Here is a 24,528-nt window from a genome sequence, read left to right on the forward strand (position 1 = left end):
TACACCTATTTACGTAACCAGATTTACGTAACCATTTATTTACAGGTCATTTACGTAACCAGATTTGATGTAATCTTTGAACATAAAATCATAAAGAACTCAATAAATATTACGTACTCTAGCATTTCTTCATTCAGTATTGAGCTCATGAGACCTTATAACAAGACATTAGACGTTATAACAATGGATACAGGTTCAGCATAATGAGAAATATATCACAGTGTATAAACAATGCTGAGTTGTACACGTTTGACCCAGATATTTGACCTTTGACATTGACCTATGACTTTGACCTTTGACCCACGAATAGGTATGGTCAAGATACACCCATATGCAAAAAAATCAAGACCCTAGCTTGAATGCTTGCAAAGATATAAGGGTATTTATATTTTCCCCACCCCCCTAAAACCAGTGTTTTGTATCCTGATAGCCGCAATTGTATAAAGCCTGTTATATGAAAATGCTCAATGATGGGAGAATGCCATCATGCAGTTTCATAGAGTACACTACCTATATAACATGAAAACACTGAGAAAAAAAACTTTGGACACACTTTCCAGGTTCAGCTCCTGGCCCCCTGACTAACAGGTATGATCACAGGTTTGACACACAGGGGAATCAACATAATCCCTAACAACTATTTAACATGCCCCATTCCTTGTAATGGGGATGAAGGTACACTTAATCCGACATACGGGATAGCCAGGTCCTCTACTTGTTTACATCGAGATGGTTCTTGCTACCCACGATCATCGGAGCACCTACTATGCAGATCTACCTAAATCTATATATCCCCCTACCCCACCGACATAACAATACTTTCTCAAAGCGCAAAGGAATTCTGAACAACAAGCTGTGCTTAGCCTCACAAGGGAACAACTCTTACTCAACGCGAAGTTACAGTCACGTGAAAAAGTAAGTACTTACCGTGTAAAGTTTTGACTTTTTCAACATATTTCAACATACAGCTATTTGATCTTCATTTCAACAATATTGATAGATAAAGGTGATACAATATAACAAATATCATGAAACATTTACATTTTGTAGTCCATTGTATAATTTAAATAAACATAAATGCAAATTTCGCATGTGGAAAAAGTAAGTACACCCTTGGCTCTAATAGGTGGTATTGCCCCCTTTGGCAGAAACAACCTCAAGTAGGCGTTTCTTATAACTGTCTACCAGTCTCTGACATCGACTGGGAGAAATTTTTGCCCACTCCTCCATGCAGAATTCTTTCAGCTGTGCGATGTTTGAGGGGTTTCTTGCATGCACAGCTCGTGTCAAATCCCCCCACAACATCTCGATGGGATTTAGATCCGGGCTTTGACTTGGCCATTCCAGAACCCTCCATTTCTTTCTTTTCAGCCATTCCTTGGTGGATTTACTGGTATGTTTAGGGTCATTGTCATGTTGCAAGGTCCAACTTCGGTTGAGCATCAACTTTCCGACAGATGGCCTCACATTATCCTCAAGCACCCTCTGGTACAATGAAGAATTCATAGTGGATTATATGATGGAGAGCTGGCCAGGCCCTGATACAGCAAAGCTGCCCCAAACCACAATATTTCCACCACCATGCTTTACAGTTGGTATCTGGTTCTTGTGGTCAAATGCTGTCTTTGGTTTTCGCCAAACATGTCTTCTGGTACTGTGGCCAAATAGCTCTACCTTTGACTCATCTGTCCAGAGCACATTGTTCCAGAAGTGCTGGTCTTTGCCGAAGTGTTCATTGGCAAACTTTAGTCTTGCCCTGATGTTCTTTCTGGACAGCAAAGGTTTCCTCCTGGCACACCTCCCATGTAGATCAAATTTGTGCACCCTCTTTCTAATGGTAGACTCGTGCACTTTGACATCAACAATGGCAAGAGCTACCTGTAGGTCCCGTGATGACATTCTGGGGTTCTTAGAGACTTCTTTCAGCATCTTGCAGTCTGCTCTCGGGCTGAACTTGCTGGGGCGGCCTGGCTTGAACAAGTTGGCAGTTGTTTGGAATCTTCTCCACTTGTAGATGATCTTCCGGACAGTCGAATGATTGATTTCAAATTGTTTGGAGATCTTTTTAAATCCCTTCCCAGACTCGTAGGCACTGAAGGCCTCAGAGAGCTCTTTTGATCTTGGCAAAGATCTTTTGGTGACGCCGCCCACTTCAACAACAAAGAGCAAACCAAACTAAATGTCTGAGGTTTAAATAAGACAGGTTCCTCCAAGATCCTCTCTAACGATGTTCTAACCATTTGCACCTGAGCTGGTGCACCTGATTCTAATTTTAGGTATTTGAAGTAGTGATAAATGTTGGGGTGTACTTACTTTTTCCACATGCGAAATTTGCATTTATGTTTATTTAAATTATACAATGGACTACAAAATGTAAATGTTTCATGATATTTGTTATATTATATCACCTTTATCTATCAATATTGTTGAAATGAAGATCAAATAGCTGTATGTTGAAATATGTTGAAAAAGTCAAAACTTTACATGGGGTGTACTTACTTTTTCATGTTTACTGTATATCTGTCTCCGACGCAAAGGCTGACATGGCATGATAAGATTCAGTCACACGTCTGCATTAGTGGAATTTTGGCAAGTTAAATTTCCTTTTACGGAGGGAGTGTTTACCAAGGTCAGACAAAGGCTGTTCTCTCAAATGTACTAAAAGCCAGATGTGCCAGCAGTTGCCAGGCAACAGTCTAGGGCTGCCCCAGAAATAGCACACTGGTTTCTTCTGTATGGACCACTGCTGCCTTTGTCAGGAAATTACTGAGTATGAAATCCCTGACAATAATACCGGTGTTATAATACATGTGTGATAATACATGTGTGAAAATACCGGTGTTATAATACATGTGTGATAACATGAGTATTAAATCCCTGACAAACATCCCCTTTTATTAATAAACACCTTAATTTAAGAGGTTTATTATCATTTTTGAAAACTAAGGATTTCATAAGCGTATTTGTCCATTATCTGCGATGCATCTTATACCCCATGGGGTGAATGAAGTCCCCCCTCCTGGACAAGGGAATTCACACTGGCTGCGGTCGAGGTGCACGAAGTCTCTCCCCATGGAGCTGGGTCGATGGATCGCAAACAATAAGCAAATACCTCTATGGTCCCCATCCGTTTACCTTTAAAGTTCGCAGTCTAAAGCAGAGAAAAAGAGAGAAAGTCTTCCTATTGCAGGGCAATATTTCAAAAACAAAATTGTTATACTGAATATATAGACATGATTATTCACTCGTATATGTAGGTCATAAATGATTAAAATGGAAGTATTGGCCTCTACTATATAATTTTGAGGCTATGTAAAAAGATATGCAAAGTTTGAAGGCAAAATCATTTGCAAAGCATGTGGACAGACCAAGGTCTCCCATACAAGAAGCAAAAACAAAAGCAAACAGACCCATTAATAGGCAGGGTCTTTTAAAAGTAAATTGTAAGTGTAAAGTAAATATCAAGTTAGTAACAGGCGTCTGCCTTTATTTTTCAATTGAAACAAAGTGTTAATAAAGCTCTTGGTTGTAAAAGACAGTGTAAGCGTTGAAGTACGGTGGCGACCATCTACGCCTTTATTAAAACACGAGACACCCTTCTCAAAACTTTCCCCTTTCGGATTAGCACCTGATCACCTCTTCCGGCACGTGCAGATAGTGATCGACTTCAAGGCTGACGTTACACAATCTTCGCCAGTCGCGTTCGCTCGAGTCGGAACCGTCAACTTGCCCCGGAGCGAGCTGTTTATTTATTTATTTATTTATTTATTTATTTATTTATTTTTGGTATACAAGATCGAAGCTCATGTAAGAGCTAACATTAATGACAAAAACAAAAGGACACATAAGACGAAATAAAGGGAGCGGGAGACAAGATGGGGAGAGAGGGGGAAGCACACAAGTACATCATTTGAGAGCAGGGACATCGAGAGATCTGTGGGTGGTAGAGGGCTTGGGGGGAGGAGGTGTGGGAAGAGGGGTGGGGGGTCGGAGAGGTTAAAAAAAAACACATGGAAACAAGTTTCCAGCTCACACATGGTTTGTTTAGTCAACTCTTGGATATAGGCTATCGTGCTGGTTGGGCATGGTTCAATTAAAATCGGGGGCAAGGGTCAAGGGCAAGGCGGAGTGGGAGTAGGGAGGTGGCAGCTCTCCTACAGGGAAGTCTCGTGCATCTATGGGGATGTCTTGTGCATCTGCCTCCCGTTCCTGAACCACCATCTGTTGTTCACTTGCACCTGTTTATCAAAACTTACTGATACACACACGGATCAACACTTTCAAGCATCCAATAACAATGATGATCGTGATTAGGAGTCCCACGGCCACCATCAGCCAATGAACTATCTTTGCTCCCCATCTTCCGAAGATACTTTCCAACCAGGCGCATATCCCCCAATTCTTTCTATCCAATCTTTCTTCCTTCAAATTGGTACTTATCTCCCTCATCTTCTTGATAGCCGCCTGCACTCCCTCTGTATGGTCTGGAATCCAAGTGCAACATTTACCTTCAACAATCCCACAAACAACCCCCTTTTATGGCAAAAGTAAGTCAAGCGCCACTCTGTTTTGCATTATCATTGTTCGCATCTCCACCACAGCATTCAACAATGCTTAAGCTGCCTCTATTGACTCATTTGCTACTTTCTCTAATACAAATGCTAGTTTATCTAATTGGTAACTGTTCCGCACTGTACCTGCTCCTGGAAAGAAAAAGCTTCGTGCCTTCTCCCATCCTGACCCGTGCAATGTCGTTTGGCCGTCCTTATACCATATGGCCTGTTTCCTCATCGTCCGTTCAACCTCCATCAGGTACCCTTCTTTCATGAAATGTATTTGGGGGACAACGTAGGCGAGATAGCAGGTACCAACCCACCCCCTCGGCAGGTAAGGGTAAGCCTTGTCCCCACATACAAACATTGTCCCACGGGGTCCTACCCTAAAGTCCGATAGGCAACCCCCGTCTCCCCCTAAATATGCAATCATTCTTGTAATCGGTCCAGTTGGTGTTACACTCACCCCCTGAGGACCTTTTCGTGTCAGGGTGTATTGGCATGATGACTTCCCTGCAATGTATGCGTATAGTTTTTACGGCCTTAGCTCTGGAGGCAGAGGGCTCCTTTTTCCTCTTCAATTAGATGTATGGGGCTGGGTATCTTTTCCTGTTGGATTTTGGGTGGCATCCTCCCCTCCTTTAAGTCAGGACAAACTTCTTCTTCTTCACTGAAGTCTTCTCTTGTCTTAATCATAATCTTTAAACAGGGCTGGCCACCCCGGGTGTCGTCCCCTGGGAATACCTACTTTGGCCGCTCTTGTCTTTCCAACAAATCTGAGTGACAGGGAAAGGAATTGCCCTCATATTAATCCCTTTCCTTGACAGCGGGACAGGGGTGCATGTCCAACAATTAGATTTATTGAGGGCCGCAGCTTCCTGCCTGGATACTTGCCAATAGGTGTTCTGCTCATGTTCGTGCTCATCTCTCTGTTCCTGCACCATTTCCTGCACCATCTTCTGCACCACCTGAATAATCTTACCATTCTCGCATAGTATCTCCATAGTGAGCGTACCATTGAGATACAGCAGCCTCTTGATGAGCTTGCTCGCGTTATACAGCTTCTCTTCCATGAGCTCACTGCCTACAAACAGCACTGTCTTCTTTGTGAGCTCACTGCTTTGATGGGTTTGATGGGCCAGCGCTATCACCCCCAGGAGGCTGAGGAGTAACTTCTGCATTGCCGTCTCCTTGTGGTCGGAATGTCTTACAGTGCATGGGATGTACCCACGACGGCTTACCTTCAACCTTGACTCTGGTATGCGATACAAGAGGTACCTGATGTGGACCCGTCCACCTGGGCTGCAGCGCTGTAGTCCTTCTCCAAATATTCACCAGTACCAGATCACCTGGCTGAAAGGGGTGGCACTTCTCTGTTGACGGTTTATTTTTATTTTTTTTGGATACAGAGTCGAGGCTCGTGAAAGAGCTAACATTTATCAAACAAACAAATCAAACAAACAAGCAAACAAAGTATATAAAAAGGGGAGCGGTCGACAAGATGGGGAGAGAAGGGGAGGAAGCACACAAACACAACATTTGAGAGCAGGGACATCGGGAGATGTTTTTGGAGGGAGAGGGCCTGGGGGGAGGCAGGATAGGTATAAAACGCAAGGACACCAAGGACTTCCAGGAAAGAAGTCAAAAGTCACCTCAAAAAAGTGGATTTGGGGTGAAATTAGCGGGAGTAGAAAAGATCAATTGTTGATTGATTGATTTGATTTGATTTGATTGATTTGATTGATCAATTGTTGAAAAGTGTTGATTTCAATTTGAAAATGAAGCAAGTGCTCATCCCATTGGACTTTCCTTCATGCTTTCATTTCATCCTGCGAGTTGCAGGCAACCACCAGGGCAATGATCATGGCCAGGATCTCAATAGCACAGATGCCCGCCACAATTCCTCCAATGATTTTGGCATTTTCCCTGAAAAAGGTAACCAGCTTGTCTCCGCAGGGCTTCGAGCAGCTGAGCACCTTTGCTGGGCTCCATGGGTGGAGAATCACACGGTTCCTGCTTCACATGGACATTGCTCAAATAATCCTTGGATGTCTGAAGAAGGTTGTGTTGAAAAGTTTCTGACTTCACTACTTGAGCTTCACCCCCAGAATGGGCCGTCGCCATCTTGAATGTGCTGTCGAACTGATTTTTCAAAAGACGGTTCAGGCATCGCCACCTTCACCTGTGTATGGAAAGCTTTTGCAACTGTAGTTAAAGCTTTACAAAATTGCAATACTGCACCATCCATGATATGCAAATCCATTTTTGTCAGATCAATTGCTGCCATCACAGGCATTCTCATGGGTCGCCCCATGAGGATCTCATGCGGCGACAACCCCGTCTTTCTATTCGGCGTTGACGTCATACTCATCAGCACCAAATTAATTTCTTCAGGCCAATTAAGGCCTGTGTCCTCGCATATTTTGCTGATTTTATTTTTCAAAATGCCATTTTGACGTTCAACTGCACCTGCTCATTGGGGGTGATAAGCACAGTGGAATCGCTGATTGATCTGTATTGCTTTGCACAAATCTTTGTTAATGTCTGCAGTGATATGTCCTCCCTTATCACTCGATATCTTATATGGTATGCCATACCTACAGATATATTCCTTCATTCACAGCTTAACTACTGTGGTCGCGTCACATCTCCAGCACGCAAAAGCTTCGACCCACTTCCATGAACACGTCCATGATCACCAATATGTACTGCAACTGATTACACTGTGACATTTTTACAAATGTGTTTGGTAGCTGTGCTTGTGTCGCCACCTCGTGGTCAGTGCACACTGCATAGCCTGCTCACATTGTACCATCCGGGACCCGTGCAGCCAATCCGTCCGTGTACAGTACGAGGTCCGCGTTGTCGAAAGCAACGTCCCGCTTGTCCGTGCGTGAAGCCATGGTGGCTTCAATTACATCATCACAATCATGTGCGTCACCGTCGTCTTGTGTCGGCAGTAGGGATGCTTGATTGAGAGTTGCGCACCTCTCAATCATAATGTTGTTCACATTTATCAGTTTAATCTCGTACTTCAAAGTCCGATTTGTTGATAAATTTTGTGTCCGTGCCTGCAATAGGATTACCTGTACACTGTGGGGCACCCAAAGGATAAGTGGGTGTCCCAGCACGACTGCTTCCGTGCGCTTGACTGCCCATGCTGCAACCGCCACGGATTTGTTAAGTACACATGTCTTATCATAGTCGGGGAGCCGCAGGGCTGGAGCGTCGGACAAAGCCTTTTTGAGGTATTCAAAGCTACTTAATCGTTTTTCGGTCCACTCTACCTGTGGTGGTGCGTCTTTAAGTACCGCATCCTGTAAAGGTCATGAGATAGGTGCAAAATCTACTATCCATTCCCGGCAGTGTCCCACTGTACCCAGGAATTGACGCATCTGTCATTTCACCCGCGGCCTAGGGATATCCTGGACCCCCTCGGTGCGTTCCCTGGTGAGTTCTCTTTCCCCCTTCTGCAATGTGTGGCCCAGGTAGACCACACTGGGCTCACAGAACTGCAGCTTATCCTTATTGACCTTGTGGCCTTTTTCCACTAGCGCTGTCAATAAGGCGACTGTGTCTGTCAGACAGCCCTCCTTGGTGGTAGAGCAGATTAGCTAGTCGTCAACGTACTGAATTAATGTCGAGCCCGCCGGCAGCACCACATCCGCCAAGTCTTGCTGCAACATCCTAGAAAACAATGTCGGACTATCACAAAAACCTTGAGGTAACGCTGTCCATGTATACTGTTGACCAACATACGTACATGCAAACAAAAACTGAGTCTGGATGCATGGAAACGCTGAAGAAGGCAGAACACAGATCTATCACCGAGAACCATTCTGCGTCCGGAGGCACCGTAGTAAGAACGGTGGCTGGGTTGGGTACTACGGTGGCGATCCCCTCAATGAATTTATTCACGGCCCGCAAATCTTGAACAAAATGTCACACTGCCTTCCCGGGTTTCTTAACTGGAAGAATCGGCGAGTTACAAGGGCTCTGGGTTACAACCAGGATACCTTATTCTAACAAGGCGGAGACCACCGTGGCAATACCCTTCGCAGCCTCTGGTCTAATGGGGTATTGGCATACCTTTGGGTAGGGTCCCGTCCTACCAATGGCGACTTGAACGGGTGTGGCATGTTGGATTATTCCGACGTCGTTGGCATGTCTCGTCCAAGCTGTGAGGGCACATGGTTCAAGCGTTCCCACTTCTCGTCGGTGGGGTTTTGCAGTAACCTTGTCTCAATGGGCTGTAGGGTAACCTGCTCAAACACTCCCGTTATTATCGGCCACACCCCCGTCCAACAATACCCTTGCTGATTGGCCAATCTAGTGATATTCCCTTCATTTGCCAACGCAGTTTCCCCCGCCCCATGCTGTTTTAGTCTAGCAATCATGGGTCCTATGCCTTCCGGTCGACACCCTTTCGCAGTGCTTATTGAAACGTGTGGGACCAAACAATCTCAAAGCTGTGTTAATTCCATTTGGGATGGCGTCAACTCTACCTTGATCCCAATTCCCTCCAGTCCTATTCATACATTCCCCAACTTCAAATTGGACTGACATCCCAACTCCCCCTCTACCTTGCCTGCGTAATCCTTGTCCATTCCCTCGAGTCATAGCATGCTGTAAAATACAAGGGATCAAAGATTTCCGTGGGGTCAATTTGTTGTTCTTCCATCCATTCCCAAATTTCGTTTGATCCCTGTTACCTGCTGTATCGCGTGTTTGATTACATCCCTAATGGCTGGGGTAATTACTCTCCACCACTAAACCTCTGGGGTGGGCCGCATCAACATGCATAGAACCTCTGACATATTCTCAGAGGGCATTTCTAAATACACCCCATCTGGGGAAGAACGCACTACACAGCCCAATTTACACAGCAAATCTCGTCCGAACAAATTTACCGGCATGTTCGTGGCTAAAAGGAAAGCGTGCCACTCCTCCAGTGGTCCACATTGAATGGTTAGTTCTTCCGATAGCGGAATAGTTTCACTATGTCCAAACACTCCAATTATCCTAACCTCCTTACCTGATACCGGCGCGCTAGGCAATGCATCTGCTCTGATAGTTGAACGCATAGCACCGGTATCTACTAAAAATTGCATTGGCTTGCCATTTATCCTCAGATTGTAGGTCGGCTCATCTGAAGGTGTCCCTGTCAGGATGGGGCAGACGGTGGAGGGGCCCCACTTTTCCAGTCAATATCGTTACGGACCAGGGGGGTACGAGAGGCCCTTTCGCTGCCTGCCTTCCCTCCTCTGTCTTTGGCCACCCCGGTTTCCCTCTAGGGCAATCCATCTTCCAGTGTCCCACCTGTCCGCATTGGAAAAACGTTCCGAATGGCACAGGGGTTGCCGGGGTCACCACCTGTCCGGGCACCTGTCCTGTCCATTGTGGGGGCATCGTGGGGTACTCCCTCGCGCTTTGTTAAGTGGGGCCGGCCTACCGCCGGCCACAGCTGCCCATGATGGGCAAAGCTCTCGGGCGGAAACCCTGGGGTATCTGTGCCAACACTATCTGAATCCCCCTGTTGTTTTTGCCAATACTTGGGGGTCTGGTCCTTTCCCACCCTACCAGCCATTCGCTCTTGCACCAACATCTGTAACATCTCTTCCTTTACCTCGATCTTGCGTTCGTCCTAGCCTGACTTTGGTCGGTGGCCGTGCATAACTCGTCTGCTCGTTGCCGCTTCCATCCGAGCACCACATATTTCAGATGCTTCTGGACGGAAGGTAAAAGTCCTTCCACAAAGAAGTTGGTGAGCAGTAGTCCTGGGATATTTTCTGCAATCGCAAACCCCCCATGGCTAACCAAATTCAGTATTAATCGTTCCAGGTAATTTCCGGCTCTCTCATACTTTTTCTGATTAACTTTATACACTTTATCCCAGTCCTGGTCAGCTGATTCAAGTTCATTGCATATGGCGTTGAGAAGGAATTGGACCAACGCTTTCCAATCATCATTTTCTTGACCGTCCACTTGGTCATCTGGCCACTGGGTGGCTAACTTTGCCTGTCGCCAAACCCCGGATGGGTGTACTTGGCTGCACATTATTCCTATATCCCGATGGTTGGGGGCGTTATCAATAATCCAGCTACCTAACTTTTCTGTAACCGCATTTGGATCCATCAACAGGGGCTTTAGGGTTCGTTCCATAGCGGCCAATTCACTTTCCTTCCATGGCCGGTGTACTTCATGTGGAATCTGGGTACCCCCGTGGGCTGGGTCAGGGTCCGGTTGCATCACCATCTCATACATTGGCGTAGTTAGTAAAGGAGGGGGTTCCTCCGTGGACCTTGCATTTGCCATTCGCATCTGGGCATTTACTAACGAGGGATGCATAGCAAATGGGTTACCAAATGGGTTGGTGGGGGAAAAGGGCGAAGGGGGTAGAGGCAGGGACAGGAAAAGGGGGGTAAGCAGGGGGAGGTTGGGCCCAGACCTCAGCCATCGGAGCTGCGGAGACCACTGCCGAGGCTGCCGGTTCGGGCCCTCTCCCTTCTTCCATTATTTGTAATAGTTCTGCGGTCAGGGCTCAGTGTGGATTCCCAGCCGCTCCCCTCCCAAAGCGGGGCCGGTCTCCCTTGTGGCTCTGTAGTCCCCACTGGCCTCACTTCCCCTTGGGGGGAGGGGGGGGGCTGTCGTGACTACCTGTCGTACTGCCGGCAGCATCTTTTGCACTTCTCCTATGGTATCCTGCACATTTTGAAGGCTTCCCCTCAAACTGGCTTTTACAAATTGATCCTTTCGACGGAGACATTCCTCGGCCCACCAGCCGAAGACCTTCCAGTATACCTTTGACTTAGTTCTCACTTTCTTCTCCTTTCGGCTCAATACATCACGTAAATTCTCAACGCATTCACACTTAAACGTCCCCTCAATCGGGAACTCCAATTTCTTATTCTTGCCCTTCTGCATGCATACATTCCAGAGCTCCAGATCCTGTACCACTTTTTTCCCCATGTTTCTTGAACATATATTCCGTGGCCGGCCTGTCCTCAGAGAGGTCCAGGCCACCAAATTCCCCTTGTCCATTACCCATCTTTACTGGTCTTATCTTCCCTTGCTCCACAACCCGTTAGATTAAAGGGGGTGCCCCTTATCTGGCTTCCCCCCACTGACGGGTGCACAGCGATACCCTTAGTATGTCGCCGTCACTCAGGTCCTCCAAGGAGAGTATCCTGGCTTTCTTTCAAGTCAGCCTCCTCCTCCTTGGCCTAAAGCAGGATGTTCGGGGCGGGGATGCGAGAATCCAGTTTTTTCTCTCAAGACTGCTGCTTTGAAACCCTCGCCATACGTTCACTAAAATTGTCAATTTTCATCCGGTTAACTTAAATTTTGAAGGTGATTTGCATATCAGGTCACTGAATTCAACCACTAATTATTGTTGCAGTCAAAAGGATGCTCTTCTGAGTGCCATGCCACTTTGGTCTGTTTTGCCAAGTGTCGCTCGATGACTGATTTTTCATTTGTCTGTCCGCTCACTTATACTTGCCTATAGGTCACAATTTTAAACCGATCTTCACAAAACATCACCAAATGGAGGAGTTTGTCGTCCGACAAAATCCTATATATTTTTGAGGTCAAAAGGTCAACATAGGCCAAAGGTCAACCACTCTTTTTCAAATTTCTAAAATCCTCAATTTTCATCCGATTGACTTGAAATTTGAATAGGATTTGTCTGTCTGTCTGTCCATCTGTCTGTCTGTGTCCCCATATACAGTTCCCTCTATAAGTATTGGAACAGTGAAGTCAAATTTGTTGTTATTGCTATAAACTCAATAAATCAGGATTTGAGAACAAAATATGGATACGAGGAACGAGTACAGAGGGTCAGATTTTATTTTTTGGTATTTCTATGGATATATGTTTTACCATTGTAGAAAAATAGCTCTTTTTATGTTCACTTCCCCCATTTTCGGGCACATCATCATTGGTTTTCCGGTCATAATTAGTTGAATTGAAATGCTCCTCTGAAGAAATGTGAAACTTCATATATCTGATCGATGACCCGATGTGAGTGAAGAATTAAATGTATGACATTCATAACTCGTGCCAAGAAGCTATGTGACATAATAGTAGAGGGCCATAATCGTAGCATGTTCAGTTTTTGTTCATAAGGAACACACGAGTACAGTTGCTCTACAGGCTCTAGAGGTCTACAGGCTCTACAGGGTCTACAGGTCTACAGGCTCTACAGGTCTACAGGTCTACAGGCTCTACAGGTCTACAGGCTCTACAGGCTCTACAGGCTCTACAGGTCTACAGGCTCTACAGGTCTACAGGCTCTACAGGCTCTACAGGTCTACAGGCTCTACAGGCTCTACAGGCTCTACAGGTCTACAGGCTCTACAGGCTCTACAGGTTCCACTCTAGTTACATTTAGTAATCCAGTGGAAGGAAGTCCCCACAGGGTCATGACTCAGTGGTTGATTTTCATTGGTCTCTCATCACCTCCTCTCTCTGGCTCTTCACCTTTCTCCTCCATCTCACTCAGGTATTCCTTCACCTGCATCAATTTATGAATTAATGTGCATTAAATGGTTATACAGGGAATTTTGATAATCCAGGGGTGTTCCAGGTGAATGCTACAACTGCATTGGCGAAGACTACTTGGGGACTATGAGCGTGACGAAGAGTGGTTTGACCTGTCAACGATGGGATTCTCAAAATCCCCACAGCCATCCTTACATCCCCTCAAGGTACAGTTGCACCCCGGCCTGCATACAACGGCCGCCATGTTTGTTTGTTGGACCTTGGGTAACGTTAGTGTATTAACTACTCTGTCAGAGATTTATGAAATGGTTGGAGAGGATATCCAGGTCAATGTCACAATCCCATTTTGGGTGGACCACAGATACCCCAATGAGGACTTGAGGGATAACTTTTGCCGAAACCCAGACAAGGACGAGCAGCCCTGGTGCTACACAACGGACTCCAGCAAACGCTACGAGTTTTGTGCTCTTCAAAAGTGTGGTAATGGCCTTTTCTATCTCCACCTGTATCTGCGCACCGGGCTATTCAACGTTGTCTTCATTTTATGACTCGTCACCGAGATTAAAACTGAACAACACATGATCTACATGGACACCTGATGGACACCTGTGGCCAAAATGTTCAACCGGAGTTTTGATTTTGTTTGAGATGAGTATTTGTATATTTATCACTTCTACCACTACATCTTAAAGTTTGTAGTTTATCCTGATCAGATAGGTCACATGACACCATTAGATAGGTCACATGACACCATTAGATAGGTCACATGACACCATTAGATAGGTCACATGACACCATTAGATAGGTCACAAGACACCATCAGATAGGTCACATGACACCATCATATAGGTCACATGACACCATTAGATAGGTCACATGACAACATTAGATAGGTCACATCACACCATCAGATAGGTCACATGACACCATCAGATAGGTCACATGACAACATTAGATAGGTCACAAGACACCATCATATAGGTCACATGACACCATTAGATAGGTCACATGACACCATTAGATAGGTCACATGACACCATTAGATAGGTCACATGACACCATCAGATAGGCCACATGACACCATCAGATAGGTCACATGACAACATTAGATAGGTCACAAGACACCATCATATAGGTCACATGACACCATTGGATAGGTCACATGACAACATTAGATAGGTCACATGACACCATCAGATAGGTCACATGACACCAACAGATAGGTCACATGACAACATTAGATAGTTCACAAGACACCATCATATAGGTCTCATGACACCATTAGATAGGTCACATGACACCATTAGATAGGTCACATGACACCATTAGATAGGTGACATGATACCATCAGATAGGTCACATGACACCATCAGATAGGTCACATGACACCATCAGATAGGTCACATGACACCATCAGATAGGTCACATGACAACATTAGATAGGTCACAAGACACCATCATATAGGTCACATGACACCATTGGATAGGTCACATGACAACATTAGATAGGTCACATGACACCATCAGATAGGTCACATGACACCATCAGATAGGTCACATGACACCATCAGATAGGTCACATGACACCATCAGATAGGTCACATGACACCATTAGATAGGTCACATGACACCATTAGATAGGTCACATGACACCATCAGATAGGTCACATGACACCATCAGATAGGTCACATGACACCATCAGATAGGTCACATGACACCATCAGATAGGTCACATGACAACATTAGATAGGTCACAAGACACCATCATATAGGTCACATGACACCATTAGATAGGTCACATGACAACATTAGATAGGTCACATGACACCATCAGATAGGTCACATGACACCATCAGATAGGTCACATGACACCATCAGATAGGTCACATGACACCATCAGATAGGTCACATGACACCATCAGATAGGTCACATGACAACATTAGATAGGTCACATGACACCAACAGATAGGTCACATGACACCATCAGATAGGTCACATGACACCATCAGATAGGTCACATGACACCATCAGATAGGTCACATGACACCATCAGATAGGTCACATGAGAACATTAGATAGGTCACAAGACACCATCATATAGGTCACATGACACCATTAGATAGGTCACATGACAACATTAGATAGGTCACATGACACCATCAGATAGGTCACATGACACCATCAGATAGGTCACATGACACCATCAGATAGGTCACATGACACCATCAGATAGGTCACATGACAACATAAGATAGGTCACAATACACCATCATATAGGTCACATGACACCATTAGATAGGTCACATGACACCATTAGATAGGTCACATGACACCATTAGATAGGTCACATGACACCATCAGATACGTCACATGACATCATTAGATAAGGGCTCATGTTACTTTGTCTAAGTTCACATTCACTTCGAGTGAAGTTTCAGTGGATGTTTGCTGAAAGAAACGAGACCACATTGTTAAAATCCCACAACCATTATGACGTATTTTAGGATGTGCACTGCCCTGCTCATATGGGTTGATCCCATAACCATTATGACGTATTTTGGGATGTACACTGCAATGATCATCGGAGTTGATCCCATAACCATTATGACGTATTTTAGGATGTACACTGCACTGATTGTCTGGGTTGATCCCATAACCATTATGACGTATTTTAGGATGAACACTGCACTGCTCATATGGGTTGATCCCAAAACCATTATGACGTATTTTAGGATGTACACTTCACTGCTCATATGGGTTGATCCCATGACCATTATGACGTATTTTAGGATGTACACTTCACTGCTCATATGGGTTGATCCCATGACCATTATGACGTATTTTAGGATGTGAACTGCACTGCTCATAGGGATTGATCCGATGACCATTATGACGTATTTTAGGATGAACAATTGAACACTGCACTGCTCATAGGGGTTGATCCCATAAACATTATGACGTATTTTAAGATGTACACTGCACTGTTCATAGGGGTTGATCCCATAACCATTATGACATATTTTAGGATGTGCACTGCAATGATCATAGGGGTTGATCCCATAACCATTATGACATATTTTAGGATGTACACTGCACTGCTCATAGGGGTTGATCCCATGACCATTATGACGTATTTTAGGATGAACAATTGAACACTGCACTGCTCATAGGGGTTGATCCCATAACCATTATGACGTATTTTAGGATGTACACTGCACTGCTCAAAGGGGTTGATCCCAAAACCATTATGACGTATTTTATGATGTACACTGCACTGCTCATAGGGGTTGATCCCAAAACCATTATGACGTATTTTAGGATGTACACTGCACTGCTCATAGGGGTTGATCCCATGACCATTATGACGTATTTTATGATGTACACTGCACTGCTCATAGGGGTTGATCCCAAAACCATTATGACGTATTTTATGATGTACACTGCACTGCTCATAGGGGTTGATCCCATAATCATTATGACGTATTTTAGGATGTACACTGCACTGCTCATAGGGGTTGATCCCATGACCATTATGACGTATTTTATGATGTACACTGCGCTGCTCATAGGGGTTGATCCCAAAACCATTATGACGTATTTTATGATGTACACTGCACTGCTCATAGGGGTTGATCCCAAAACCATTATGACGTATTTTAGGATGTACACTGCACTGCTCATAGGGGTTGATCCCACGACCATTATGACGTATTTTATGATGTAAACTGCACTGCTCATAGGGGTTGATCCCATAACCATTATGACGTATTTTAGGATGAACACTGCACTGCTCACAGGGGTTGATCCCAAAACCATTATGACGTATTTTATGATGTACACTGCACTGCTCATAGGGGTTGATCCCAAAACCATTATGACGTATTTTAGGATGTACACTGCACTGCTCATAGGGGTTAATCCCATAACCATGATGACGTATTTTAGGATGTACACTGCACTACTTGTCTGGGTTGATGAAAGGTAAGTGTTGCAACACCTTTTGCTGCGATACAATCCCCCATATCTCGGTTTCTAAATGTACCCCAGTGGTATCGATGATGATCCCCCAGTGGTATCGATGATCATCCCCCAGTGGTATTGATGATGATCCCCCAGTGGTATTGATGATGATCCCCCAGTGGTATTGATGATGATCCCCCAGTGGTATTGATGATGATCCCCCAGTGGTATCGATGATGATCCCCCAGTGGTATTGATGATGATCCCCCAGTGGTATTGATGATGATCCCCCAGTGATATCGATGATCATCTCCCAGTGATATCGATGATGATCCCCCAGTGGTATTGATGATGATCCCCCAGTGATATCGATGATCATCTCCCAGTGATATCGATGATGATCCCCCAGTGGTATCGATGATGATCCCCCAGTGGTATTGATGATGATCCCCCAGTGGTATTGATGATGATCCCCCAGTGGTATTGATGATGATCCCCCAGTGATATCGATGATCATCTCCCAGTGATATCGATGATGATCCCCCAGTGGTATTGATGATGATCCCCCAGTGGTATTGATGATGATCCCCCAGTGATATCGATGATCATCTCCCAGTGATATCGATGATGATCCCCCAGTGGTATTGATGATGATCCCCCAGTGATATCGATGATGATCCCCCAGTGGTATCGATGATGATCCCCCAGTGGTATTGATGATGATCCCCCAGTGGTATCGATGATGATCCCCCAGTGGTATTGATGATGATCCCCCAGTGGTATTGATGATGATCCCCCAGTGGTATCGATGATCATCTCCCAGTGGTATTGATGATGATCCCCCAGTGGTATCGATGATGATCCCCCAGTGGTATTGATGATGATCCCCCAGTGGTATTGATGATGATCCCCCAGTGGTATCGATGATCATCTCCCAGTGGTATTGATGATGATCCCCCAGTGGTATTGATGATGATCCCCCAGTGGTATTGATGATGATCTCCCAGTGGTATTGATGATGATCCCCCAGTGGTATCGATGATGATCCCCCAGTGGTATCGATGATGATCCCCCAGTGGTATTGATGATGATCCCCCAGTGGTATTGATGATGATCCCCCAGTGGTATCGATGATCATCTCCCAGTGGTATTGATGATGATCCCCCAGTGGTATTGATGATGATCCCCCAGTGGTATCGATGATCATCTCCCAGTGGTATTGATGATGATCCCCCAGTGGTATCGATGATCATCTCCCAGTGGTATTGATGATGATCCCCCAGTGGTATTGATGATGATCCCCCAGTGGTATCGATGATCATCTCCCAGTGATATCGATGATGATCCCCCAGTGGTATTGATGATGATCCCCCAGTGGTATCGATGATCATCTCCCAGTGGTATTGATGATGATCCCCCAGTGGTATTGATGATGATTCCCCAGTGGTATCGATGATCATCTCCCAGTGGTATTGATGATGATCCCCCAGTGGTATTGATGATGATCCCCCAGTGGTATCGATGATCATCCCCCAGTGGTATTGATGATGATCCCCCAGTGATATTGATGATGATCCCCCAGTGGTATTGATGATGATCCCCCAGTGGTATTGATGATGATCCCCCAGTGGTATCGATGATGATCCCCTAGTGGTATTGATGATGATCCCCCAGTGGTATCGATGATGATCCCCCAGTGGTATTGATGATGATCCCCCAGTGGTATCGATGATGATCCCCCAGTGGTATCGATGATGATCTCCCAGTGGTATCGATGATCATCCCCCAGTGGTATTGATGATGATCCCCCAGGGGTATTGATGATGATCCCCCAGTGGTATCGATGATGATCCCCCAGTGGTATTGATGATGATCCCCCAGTGGTATCGATGATCATCCCCCAGTGGTATCGATGATGATCTCCCAGTGGTATCGATGATCATCCCCCAGTGGTATTGATGATGATCCCCCAGGGGTATCGATGATGATCCCCCAGTGGTATCGATGATGATCCCCCAGGGGTATTGATGATGATCCCCCAGGGGTATTGATGATGATCTCCCAGTGGTATCGATGATGATCCCCCAGGGGTATTGATGATGATCTCCCAGTGGTATCGATGATCATCCCCCAGTGGTATCGATGATGATCCCCCAGGGGTATTGATGATGATCTCCCAGTGGTATCGATGATGATCCCCCAGTGGTATTGATGATGATCCCCCAGTGGTATCGATGATGATCCCCTAGTGGTATTGATGATGATCCCCCAGTGGTATCGATGATGATCCCCCAGTGGTATTGATGATGATCCCCCAGTGGTATCGATGATGATCCCCCAGTGGTATCGATGATGATCTCCCAGTGGTATCGATGATCATCCCCCAGTGGTATTGATGATGATCCCCCAGGGGTATTGATGATGATCCCCCAGTGGTATCGATGATGATCCCCCAGTGGTATTGATGATGATCCCCCAGTGGTATCGATGATCATCCCCCAGTGGTATCGATGATGATCTCCCAGTGGTATCGATGATCATCCCCCAGTGGTATTGATGATGATCCCCCAGGGGTATCGATGATGATCCCCCAGTGGTATCGATGATGATCCCCCAGGGGTATTGATGATGATCCCCCAGGGGTATTGATGATGATCTCCCAGTGGTATCGATGATGATCCCCCAGGGGTATTGATGATGATCTCCCAGTGGTATCGATGATCATCCCCCAGTGGTATCGATGATGATCCCCCAGGGGTATTGATGATGATCTCCCAGTGGTATCGATGATCATCCCCCAGTGGTATTGATGATGATCTCCCAGTGGTATCGATGATCATCCCCCAGTGGTATCGATGATGATCCCCCAGGGGTATTGATGATGATCTCCCAGTGGTATCGATGATGATCCCCCAGTGGTATCGATGATGATCCCCCAGGGGTATTGATGATGATCCCCCAGTGGTATCGATGATGATCCCCCAGTGGTATCGATGATGATCCCCCAGTGGTATCGATGATGATCCCCCAGTGGTATTGATGATGATACCCCAGTGGTATTGATGATGATCCCCCAGTGGTATCGATGATCATCCCCCAGTGGTATGGATGATGATTCCCCAGTGTATCGATGATGATCCCCCAGTGTATCGATGATGATCCCCCAGTGGTATCGATGATGATCCCCCAGTGTATCGATGATGATCCCCCAGTGTATCGATGATGATCCCCCAGTGGTATTGATGATGATCCCCCAGTGGTATCGATGATGATCCCCCAGTGGTATCGATGAACATCCCCCAGTGGTATCGATGATCATCCCCCAGTGGTATCGATGATGATCCGATACTGTGTTGAGGTCTATGTGCTTAATGAGGTCATGTTGCTTCCTCAGTGCTGATGTCATTTTGTTTGTGCAAATTTAGGTGAAGAGCCTCCGTCCGAAGGGAACGTCACCATATCATGCTTCAGCAACGATGGTGAAACGTACCGTGGCTTTGTGTCCACGACCATTTCTGGACGAACATGCCAACAGTGGAGTTCTTCATCACCACACGCACATTTTACCACACCTGAAGTCTATTCCTGCAAGTAAGAAGGACAATTCACAGGTTAATCACTCAACCTCTCGATTTTAGATCTTTCAAGGTTGATGAAGTATAATAAGGGGTACGGTGGTGGTGGTAGACCTCTCAAACTGCCTTTGCCATGCGGGTCTCGACCGACAGGATGTACCTGTCACACACCATATCGGTTGTGGCCCATACAAGCACACCTGGAGTGGCAGCAACCATGATATTCATGATAATTGTTAAAGCGCGGTTAAACAATTGGTTATCTTTGTCTGTCTGTCTGTCTGTCTGTCTGTCTGTCTGTCTAAAAGGTCAGTTTATGATCGAGGAAACACTTGATTTTGATCGGTTGTTATATTTTCCTCCGCCAATGATGGATGCAGATGATGTTTTTACCACTATCTGTCTGTCTTTTTGTCTGTCTGTGTACATGATATCCCAAAAGGTTATGGATGGATTTGGCTGAGATTTCACGGAGAGTTTGGGTGTGCGACAAGGATGAAATGATAAGATTTTGGGGAAGACCCGGATCTGGATCAGAGACTTTTAAAGTGATTCTTCACCATTGAGTGATGCGGCAAAAACAGTACATGTCATGATATCGCAAAAAGTTGTGGACTGATCTGGACGAAACTTGGTGGATAGGTTGGCTGTGTGACAATGCCGAATTGATTCGATTTTGGTGAAGATCGGGATCTGTATCTGAGAATGTTTTAAAAAGTGATTCTTCACCATTGCGAGATAGGCCAAAAATGATATATAGCAGGATATTTCAAAAAGTTATGGATGGATTTGGACGAAACCTGTTGGACAGGTTGTGTGTCTAACAAGGAAGAATCGATTCGATTTTGGTGAAGATCCACACATGGATTTGGACATGAGAATTATTTAATTTTAAAATGATTCTTCACCATTGGGAGATAGGGCCATAAACGATACAAACCAGGATATCTCAAAAATTTGTGGACGGATGATTTTAATTAAATGTGATTTTGTATTGTGATTTTCTGGTCTACTCTCGGATACAAAACGTAAACTGTTCACCTGGCGGAGGTATGCTCTCTACTGAGTGCCTTCTAGTTAGACCATGAATCAGAAAAGGAACCTCTAGTTCAGCAGTACTTTACCTCACAATTCTCCCAAACCGCACCTGTGCAGAGACAAGTGAGATAATATTTTTCCTCTGTCCAAATTCTCCATCTCTAGCAGTCAAACAAAAATGAAAACAAGTAAAGATACATTCAAAGTACACTGCCCCCATACCAAATAAATATCCACCAGAGCGCGACATTGCCGGGGTGCTTTCGGCACTCGGTGATACCGCCATACAGCACATAGCGATGGTTTTGGGAGGAAGAGGTGTGCAATTATTGATTGATTAATTGGATAATTAAAATGAACAAATAATAATCGAAAAATATTTTATTAATCAGTTGGCTAATAGCCAACAGTAAACGTAAACTAATAGTTTTTCATCTGAAGCTGTAACTTTTTGAAAATGAATTAAATGTCATAAATCGTATGGTATCGATCAATAAATCAATAAATCAATAAATCAAAAATACCCTTTATAGCCAAATCACTGTCATTGTCATGTCCAAATATCAACTTCCTAGCTCAAAAGGTGCCTGAGATAATGCCCAGATGAGAAAGAAAATAAATAAATACTTAATAAATCGACAATAATTAAGTAACTAATCAATTAATTGATTAATCAATAAATCAAAAATGCCCTTTATAGCCAAATCACTGTCATTATTGTGTCCAAATATCAACTTCCTAGCTCAAAAGGTGCCTGAGATAATGCCCAGATGAGACAGGAAATAAATAAGTACTTAATAAATCGACAATAATCAAGTAATTAATCAATTAATTGATTAATCAAAAAAATAAAAATACGGTTTTTGCCAAAGCACTTGGTCACTATTGTGCCCAAATTTCAGCTTCCTAGCTCAAAGGATGGCTGAGATATCACCCGGACAAACAAACAAACAAGAAGACATCATGCGGAGCACGATACTTGCAAAATCCGCCCCCCTCCCCCAAGGAAAAAATTCCATTGATACAGCAAATTGTCCATTTCATCAAGATTAAAATTGACAATCTTGATCAAAGCTCGGTTCAATAGGAAGAAAAGTGACGATTTTTCAGATGAAAAATGATGATTTTGGAAGGTTGACCTTGAATTGACCTTTGACTTTTTGACCTCAGAAATAGTTAGTTTCCCTATTTAGTGACTCAATGTACAAATGTTGTTCAATTTTCAAGTCAATTGGATGAAAATTGAGGATTTTAGAAATTTGGCCTATGTTGACCTTTTGGCCTATGTTGACCTCAAAAATACTTGGTGGTTGAATTCAGTGACCAGATGTGCAAGTCCTCTTCAAATTTCAAGTCAATCGGATGAAAATTGAGGATTTTAGAAATTGAGCAAAGTTGGTGACCTTTGGCCTATGTTGACCTTTTGACCTTTTTACCCCAAAACCAATAGGCTTCTTGCTTTTGACCAACTCTACCATTTGGTGAAGTTTCCTGACGATCGGTTGAAAATTGTGACCTGTAGGCCGGTGACAAACAAACAAACAGACAAACAGACAGACAGACAGACAGACAGAACCACAAACGCAACCGACCAATATAGTTGAAAAATCTTCGATTTTGCAAGTAACAAACAAACAACTGGAGTGAAAACTGAGTGCTGTCGTGTGAATGCTCTCAGTTAATACCGGGAGAGTCACGGAAGGCAATCGAGCGTTACTCTGAGGCATTCAGTTCTAATGCGGATTTTTATACATGGGGGAAGAAAGGGAAAGGAAAACTGAAGGGTCTTACCCTGTCGCAATCGCCGGCAGTTCCCGAACCTGCGAAAAATAAACTCAAACAAAACGGGTTTAAATGTACAAAAAGAAACAGGTTTATTAAAACGGATGCTGATACCAAGAAAACGCAATGGTAAACTAAGTTTCTAAACGAGACGTCCCCCACACCAGACTTGAACACACATGAAGGGAAGAATAACCTGGAAAATAATGGGGTGTGTGTGCACTTAGCTCCGATCACTGGTGGGATCTCGTCAGGGTCGTCAGAAGTCGTCCGGGGCGGTGATGACGTTGCGCGCGAAGCGCGCGCGTTGGCGGGAACCAGGCCTCTTTGTGCCCTTTCGCGCTGCAGTGCTTGTACAATCGTCCACGCGCCGCCTCTCCCATCAACTGCAGCTCTCAATCCCAGACGCCAGACGAATAGGGGAACGAGGAGATGATGCCGGCACACAACCGTTTGCACCGAGGTCCAGAACGTCAAGACAGGAGAGTAGAATCGTCGGCGCACATCTGTCCACCTTCACCCAGAACGCGAGCAGGCCAAAAGGATCAGGAGAACAAGAAGGCACGAGAACAAGAAGGGCCAAGAGCAAGAGGGAGAAGAGGAAGAATCCTGGCCAGACGCGGTTTTTACGTCCCACCTCTGATGTCATTGGCGCTTCTCTTCCAATCAGCGCAGGCCAACACCACAGGCTCATCTCTCCATCACTCACACTCAGTCCGGCTCTGATGTCGTCGGTCGTACTTTGCCAATCAGCGTGTTGCTTCTTCCTCGTCCTTCTCTTCACCAACCAGAGAGCTGCTTCTTACCCCAGCTTTCCTGTTGGTCCACTCCCGCCCAAAAACTGTCCTTCTGGGCGTGGCTCTCGGCCTGCCTTTACCGATGTGTCCCTGCCAGTCGGGATTGTCAGCCATAGTGCTTGATGCCTGGCTTCCAGTTGTTTTTTTTATTGTTATTTAGTGCAATTTAATGGGCACTTCCTGCGCTATGTGTCTAATGTGCTGCTATAAGGGACAAAGGATAGATCACAGAGGTTTGACGAATAAGGTATAATTTACCCTTATTCCCCAAGCTAGTTAACATGCCCCATTCCTCATAATAGGGACAGATATACACTTA

At 45.0% G+C, this 24,528-nt stretch overlaps 1 protein-coding gene and 1 long non-coding RNA gene across 2 annotated transcripts in view; both read left to right on the forward strand.

Moving 5' to 3' along the window:
• LOC137428023 (plasminogen-like) overlaps positions 1–24,528 on the forward strand; it is a 387,719-nt gene that overhangs the window by 51,150 nt on the left and 312,041 nt on the right. Inside the window, exons 6-8 of the mRNA XM_068117937.2 lie at positions 13,141–13,261; positions 13,417–13,535; positions 20,443–20,608. Coding sequence (XP_067974038.2) covers positions 13,141–13,261; positions 13,417–13,535; positions 20,443–20,608 — 406 coding nt within the window. The remainder of the gene's footprint in view (positions 1–13,140; positions 13,262–13,416; positions 13,536–20,442; positions 20,609–24,528) is intronic.
• Positions 21,210–21,592, forward strand: LOC137428025 (uncharacterized). Its single transcript, XR_010984633.2, has 2 exons — positions 21,210–21,334; positions 21,514–21,592. It is a non-coding gene; the product is annotated as an uncharacterized LOC137428025 (long non-coding RNA).

Source organism: Myxine glutinosa, chromosome 5, assembly GCF_964187855.1.
Source record: "Myxine glutinosa chromosome 5, kmMyxGlut1.1, whole genome shotgun sequence".
Classification (NCBI taxonomy): domain Eukaryota; kingdom Metazoa; phylum Chordata; class Myxini; order Myxiniformes; family Myxinidae; genus Myxine; species Myxine glutinosa.